The 6,925-nt window shown below is 40.5% G+C and overlaps 3 protein-coding genes across 5 annotated transcripts; all 3 read right to left on the bottom strand.

Moving 5' to 3' along the window:
- Nucleotides 1-1,222: 1,222 nt before the first annotated feature.
- Nucleotides 1,223-2,304, bottom strand: LOC119128255 (protein S100-B-like). Its single transcript, XM_037260515.1, has 2 exons — nt 1,918-2,304; nt 1,223-1,380 (listed from the first exon to the last, which is right to left on the bottom strand). The coding sequence occupies exons 1-2, from the start codon at nt 2,068-2,070 to the stop codon at nt 1,249-1,251; spliced, it is 285 nt and encodes a 94-aa protein (XP_037116410.1). The 5' UTR covers nt 2,071-2,304; the 3' UTR covers nt 1,223-1,248.
- Nucleotides 2,305-3,177: 873 nt separating this feature from the next.
- Nucleotides 3,178-3,836, bottom strand: LOC119128253 (protein S100-A5-like). Its single transcript, XM_037260513.1, has 2 exons — nt 3,614-3,836; nt 3,178-3,387 (listed from the first exon to the last, which is right to left on the bottom strand). The coding sequence occupies exons 1-2, from the start codon at nt 3,764-3,766 to the stop codon at nt 3,253-3,255; spliced, it is 288 nt and encodes a 95-aa protein (XP_037116408.1). The 5' UTR covers nt 3,767-3,836; the 3' UTR covers nt 3,178-3,252.
- A 343-nt stretch (nt 3,837-4,179) lies between these two features.
- Nucleotides 4,180-6,294, bottom strand: LOC119128214. 3 transcript variants are annotated; one of them, XM_037260463.1, is made up of 6 exons: nt 5,994-6,294; nt 5,543-5,896; nt 5,356-5,463; nt 4,891-4,979; nt 4,671-4,820; nt 4,180-4,582 (listed from the first exon to the last, which is right to left on the bottom strand). In XM_037260463.1, exons 1-5 carry the CDS (start codon nt 6,118-6,120, stop codon nt 4,755-4,757), a joined length of 744 nt encoding a protein of 247 aa, XP_037116358.1. In that variant the 5' UTR covers nt 6,121-6,294; the 3' UTR covers nt 4,180-4,582; nt 4,671-4,754. The 3 variants fall into 3 exon arrangements, with proteins under 3 accessions (XP_037116358.1, XP_037116357.1, XP_037116356.1); XM_037260462.1 differs by having other exon boundaries at nt 4,180-4,605; nt 4,682-4,820; nt 5,356-5,472; nt 5,994-6,290; XM_037260461.1 differs by having other exon boundaries at nt 5,356-5,472; nt 5,994-6,289.
- Between the last annotated feature and the right edge of the window lie 631 nt (nt 6,295-6,925).

Consider the following 6,925-nt stretch of genomic DNA (forward strand, 5'->3'; position numbering starts at 1 on the left):
GTCATAATGGCCCTCCGAAAGAAGCTATGACTCCAATGCGGCCCCCGAAAAAAATGAGTTTGACACCCCTGCTTTAAGCAAAAGAATGAACACAAACTACACTAACACATTAACTACTCAGTCATATGTTCTTTATCCTCGGCACTCAAACTGATTGAAACGTGTCTCTTATACTGCCCCCTGGTGGCCAACTCGGCCACACGAGAAGCCACAACAGCTTGACTTCAAACTTGACTTGCTTGATTTTTTTTCCCACAGTCACTCCAATGTTATCACCTCAGACATAATTATTATTATTTACAGATACACTCTGCGAAATTATGAGAACAACCCAACATTCTGTTTGACGGAATGCATCTGCAATGGCAGCTTGAAAGGAATCTGCGCTATGGCAGGAAGCACCATAACAAAGGCACGCAGTCAGTCAGCTGACCCATCTGAGCAGACAGGTTGAAGGTGAGTTTGCTACCCGATTGTCTGATCCATACTATGACAGCACACCCAGAATGACTCACAAGTTTCTCACCAAACAACTACTTCACACTTTGACCTCCTTTATGCATTGACATTCCCAAACAGGAACACAAAGAGAATCGAAGTGTTGTAGAAAGTCCTTTATTGTGATCCCCTTAATCCCAATCAAACCCGTGTAATGTACACCGCACACACTCAGAAGAAGAAAAGGGTGAGGGTGGTGACCTCACAAGCCGATTAATCTGCTGATTTTTCATTTGATGCAAACCGGATACTCGCCGCTAGAGGGCAGCACAGACACCCTATAAAGAAGTGTTGGTCAACTTTTAGCCAGGGTCCATATTTTACATTTGAAAAGTCACGCAACCAAACTAAATATATATTACAAAAAGTATGTGATGAAGTTATATTGTCTGAATTTACTCCAATTTACCAACACTAGCGGTTTGGGTAGAGTTAGCGAGCGAACCATGATTCAAATGAATGAGCTCAAGTGCTCTGGTTTTGTAAGTCTTCCAACATGTAAAGTGTTTTTTTCTGGAATTGATTTATGGCCTCTAATGATCATAAAAGGAGAAGTCATGGTTGTTTTCTGAGCTAATCTACTGTGAGCGTGTTGTTTGTTTGGCTTTGCCTCATTCACTTCCTGCCTCGTTCAGACCATTTAGCTTGTTTGTGGCTTGCCCTGCTGACATTTTCCCCTTCGAATGTTCACTGACGCAATGCGTGTAAAGAAATGACCATGACATTTTCATTCAAGTACTGAAATCAGTTTTATTCAGCGCAAGCCGTTTTGAAGATGCAGGCCAGGCAGGACACGGCGACCATAAACTCCTTGAAGTCCATCTCGCCATCTCCATCAAAATCCAGCAGAAGTGTTTGCCCATCGGGGTTTCCCTGTGCTGCCTGAATGTATGAAAAAAAACTATAAGTGGGGGAAAAAAGCTGCTCAAGAACTAAATAACTTGAGTGACTTCTGATTTATTAGAGCAGGGGTGTCAAACTTGTTTTTTTGGTGGGCCGCATTGTAGTCATAGCTTTTTTCGTAGGGCTGTTATGACTAAATAAATGTATGAGCCCCTCATTATATACAGTAAAAGCTACAAAACAAACTGACAAATATTATTAAAAGTGAAGACATTTTGCAATTCTAGTAATGACACACGAATTTGATGCACAATTTGTCTTCGCGGGCCACATAAAATGATGTGGCGGGCCGGATCTGGCCCCCGGGCCTTGAGTTTGTCACCGGTAGAGCATGAACCATTACCCACTTCTCCTTGTTAAAGCATTATAATTACTGTCAAATTGATGCTAATTTCTATTAGCCTGTCTTTGGGGTTTCATAGTATATTTTAGCATTAAGCTAAGACTTCATTTTATACGAACTTTTTTTTTTTACTTCATATTTGTCCGCTCATATTGCAGTGATTTGTGACTTACCTCAAAAAGTTGGGGCAGCTCTTTCTTTACCAGCGTCCCGACTTCTGTCTTGTTCAGCGTGTCCTTCCTGCCCTCTGCACTGGCGTATTCATCAAAAACTTTGCAGAGAGCAAAAATGGCCAGCTCTAGACGAGTTGCTTTTAACTCGGACATTTTGGAAAGCGAGTGTCGCCAGAAAGGATTTGCAAGAGACGAATTGCTGGAGCTTGTTCTATACCTTGGTGGAACAAAGGTTTCCTTGGGCTGGGACCTGTTGAGAAACAATCAGGTTATTCTGGTTGAAGGTTTTTTTTGTTGTTGAGGTATTAGAAGTATCTTAAACTGGAAATATAACAGTTTATCATTTAAAGTACAATTAAAGCACAATTTTGTTCTTTGAATTGAAATGAACATTTATGTTGTCTAAATGTTCAAACAACACCCCAACAATGCCATCAGAACTATAAGAATGAGCAATACAAAACTAATAAATATAAATATAACAAATATAAATATATATAAATATAACAAAAAATATATATAATATAACAAAAATAATATGAAAACAATTTAAAAAGCACGCAGCACAATTTTTACCTCATTGGCCATATTAGCGCAAAAGTCCACAAATCGCATTGCGCAACATATGTCAGCCATTTTTGATCTCCCGTAGAAATACATTGATAGATGCAGTAGTAGTTTTATTTGTGTAAAAAAAGCCAGTGAGGATAATAAGAAGTATTTGTGGTTTTACATGCTGGGAGGGTGCTATGATTACATTTGTTTGCTGGTGAACAATGTGTGGCCCTTAACAAGAAAAAAAACTTTTCAGATTAGCACTACAGACATAGTTTCATGACCTTTATACACGTTAATGTTTGCTGTACTGTGTATTGTAATATTGTGTGATGGAATGCATGTAGACTGAATTATTTTCAAATACGTATTAGAAACGAACTCTGCATTACCTTTATGGTCTTTAATGATGGAAAGAAGTTAAGCCGCAGTTGTTTGTGAAAATATGTCATGAACGTGTTTTTTTTTTTAAGTGTTATTTGTACGGCCTTGCCACATTCATTTCCTGTTTTGTTGAGACCGCTTAACTTTTTTGAGTGGCTGATGGCGTAAGGGTACGCTCGCCTGTCTTGTGTTCGATTCCCGCATATGACGGTGTGTGTGAGACAAAAAACCTTTTGTGGCTCATGATGTTTACATTTTCTCCTATTGTTTAAAGAGAAATAGCCCCTTTCTTGTACGTTTGTAAAGAAATGACCCATCAGATTTTGTTCGAGTACTGAAATTATTTTTATTCAGCAATCTCCACAAGGCCTTGTCGGAGGACCCGTCCTGAAGCTCTCACTTCTTGGGACAGTGAGCTTTGAAAATGCAAGCGAGGCAGGACAAGACGACCATGAACTCCTTGAAGTTCATCTCTCCGTCTCCATCAAAATCCATGAGAAGAGTTTGCCCCTCAGGATCCCCCTGTGCTGCCTGCACGCACAATAAAACACGAGAAAATAATCCACACGAGAAAATAACGCACCCAAGCACCGAGAAACTTCTGATATATGACAGTCTGAAAGTTTTAACAGTGACGCAAATCTCAATTAGCCTGTCTATGGTGTTTCACAGTATATATTAGCATGAAGCTAATGATTCATACAAAACATTTTGATTCTTTTAACCAATCCATTTTGTTCAGTCATGTTGCCATTACCTTGAAAAGATGGGGCAGCTCTGTCTTCACCAGTTTCTTGACCTCATTCTTGTTCAGGGTGTCCTTGTTCCCCTCTGCTTCGGCGTGTTCGCTAAAGACTTTGCAGAGAGTGAAAATGGTCTGCTCCAGTGGAGTTGGGTTCATCTCGCACATTTTGGAAAGGAATGTCAGCGTGTGTCGGCGCCGGGCTGGTGGAAGCTCATTTTATACGTACCTTGGTGGGACAAAAGCTACGATGGGCAGGGATGGGTTAGGCAACACTTCAGGTTATTCTGGTTGAAGTTTGTTATTAGAAGGACCATAAACTGGAAATATGACATTGATGACCATAGGAAAGAATAAAACAGACGCCCACTGTACACACAGTATAGAACAAAGACCTCGTTTATGGTGTTTACTTACTGCTCGGTTTAAGGAGCGGCCTTTTTATTTCAGGGTGCTCATATGACATGATTGATGTACAAAAGTAGAAAAGGCAAAGTGAGTCCACCCCCCGCACCAATACAAGCTCAACTAAGTGTGTCTGTTACAAAGAGAAACTAGATGAAATGTCACAGGTGTTGTTTCCACTTCCTGTCACTGACCTGCCATTCACGGCCACAGACAACACACGCTCGCACACTTTCCACTTCCCACCATGGCCCGGAAATTGACAAGAAATACCCGCTCACTCACTCATCAACTCACAACTTCTTTGAATAAAAAAAATATAACATTTAGAAACTCACGAGAAGTTTAGCAGGTGATGTTTCAGGATCACCGAAACGTTTTTCGTAACCTTTTTGTGAGTATAGTACTTAGATATATATGCAACCTGTAAGTTGGTGCTCAAATATGTTTTTCAACCGTGTGTGAAAAAAACAGATGCGATTTAGATAGATAGGATAAAGCTTGATAGCAAGATACAGCAAGCTTGATAGTAAGCCAGCTAGATAGCTTGATAGCTAGCTAGCTAACTAAAATGAATGGATTGGATGGATGGATGGATGGATGGATGGATGGATGGATGGATGGATGGATGGATGGATGGATGGATGGATGGATGGATGGATGGATGGATGGATGGATCCCAACAGTGCTTTGAGTCTTTAAGGTTGCCGCGCCTAATCAGTCGTAGTGACCAAGGCTTCTGATCCTTTCCTCACCCACTTTGCTTCAGCTCCACACGCTCAAAGTAATCAACGGATTCATACACGACCACTTGACGCTGAAACAGAGATGGAAGACACATGTGACACGGCTCGTGACCTTTCACCCCTCTGTCTGAGTGAACTCACCCACTCGGTGGAGCCTGCGGAGGAGCTGCCGCTGCTGCGTTTGTCCATGTCAGAGTCAAAGTTGGGACTCTCGTAAATCACCCGGGTGGCTACATATTCACACAAACCTGATTAGCGGCACTGATAATACTTCCAAAACAATTTCTAAAGTGTTTTTAATTAAAAAAATAAATAAAATTGCACTCTGTAAAATTGTACTTCCGACTCAGAGTGGCATTAAACAGCTTGAACATTTTTTTTCCAAAATATTTTTTATATTAAGTGTCTGCCAAATTGTGAAGAGACTTGAGTCAAACACGTCAAAACAAAACAAAAAATTGCGGTCACTCGTAGCACACTCTAAAAAAATAATGACGACTAACCCGGCAGCCATTTTGCGGAAACTATTCAAATTTGGTGCAGCACAACAACCATAACTTTGGCTTCCCTGTTTAAAAAACAAAATTTAAAAACAAATTCACCGACCTGTTCTTTGTTTGAGTTTGCAGTAACAAGCGAGCGTGACCAGGAGCAGGAATCCCACCGAAGCCAAGGAACCCCCGAGCAGAGGCCAGGAAGGACTTGTGGATTCATCTGCAACATCTGACATGCAGAAAGTCATTTTCTGAACAATTAAAAAAAGCAAATACGGACTTAAGCTTTGATTGCCTACCTCCCTCTGCGGTTCCATTTGAACTTTGGCGCGTTACTGTAACAACGGTACCGTTTCCATTGCCAGATATTAGAGTGGGTATGTCCGCAGAGACATTGCAAATGTATGTGCCAGAGTGCTCTGTTGTGGCGTTGAGCAATTCTAACCACACGCACATCATGGCATCTTTTTGCACAGCTGCATGGCAAGATGGGTACTGACATATTTTTAATTTCTTATACTGGATTTTGTTTTTCAGCAACTCGACTGTGACTCTGGAGAAGTTGCCTGTCCAACAGCAGCGGATATTGACCAGCTGGCCCTCAAGGACGGTCATGTCAGCACTCTGGCTCACATGCAAAGTGGACGCACCACCTGCAGGCAGCCAAGAACAAGGTCAGAATTTGAGTAAGATGGTGATGCTCACCCATCATCGGGAAGGTTCTACACGTTCTTTATAACGTCTACTTACTGCGTGATGTGAGAGCGCAGTGGGAGGCGAGAAACAGACAGCTCAGCAGACCCCTCATGTTTCCACACTGAAAACAAGACTCCTGTCTCGACATCCTCTCGAAAACCCTCCCACCGCTTACACACATGTTAAGAAAGATGACAAGTTGGCCTTGTATAGGACTGTGTCATCACTTGGGGAAGGGGAGGAGGGGTGTTTAACAGTATATACACAAAATTAGTAGCCAAATGTAACACGTGAACTTCAAATATACATTGCAATGTAGTCAAATGAAATTTTCAAATTGCAAAGGCTGCATTTTGTCCCAAAAAAATATCTATCTATCTATCTATCTATCTATCTATCTATCTATCTATCTATCTATCTATCTATCTATCTATCTACCGTAATTTTCGGACTATAAGTCGCACCGGAGTATAAGTCGCACCAGCCATAAAATGCCCAAAAAAGTGAAAAAAAACATATATATGTATATAAGTCGCTCCTGAGTATAAGTCGCCCCCCCCACCCAAACTATGAAAAAAACCGCGACTTATAGTCCGAAAATTACGGTATCTATCTATCTATCTATCTATCTATCTATCTATCTATCTATCTATCTTTTTAAATACTTATCTATAGTAAATCTGATAGTTAAACTTGTTTGTTGAAAAACTCAGGAAGAAGACCTTCAAAAAAAAAAACATTAAATCGTAATCACATTATTGAAAGGAACGGAAAAAAAAATTATTTTTTTTTAGCCCTTGTCTGTAATACAAATTGTTGAACGTGACTATAGTGATCCCTCGCTACTTCGCGTTTCGTTTATCGCGGCTTCACTACATTGCGGATTTTTTTTCCAAATTAAAAAAACATTTAAAAGTCAAAATAAAACTTCTAAATAGAGGAAACATGTGTCTAACCTTCAGGACAATGTAGTATCGCTCCAAATA

The sequence above is a fragment of the Syngnathus acus genome, chromosome 10, assembly GCF_901709675.1.
Source record: "Syngnathus acus chromosome 10, fSynAcu1.2, whole genome shotgun sequence".
Taxonomy (NCBI): domain Eukaryota; kingdom Metazoa; phylum Chordata; class Actinopteri; order Syngnathiformes; family Syngnathidae; genus Syngnathus; species Syngnathus acus.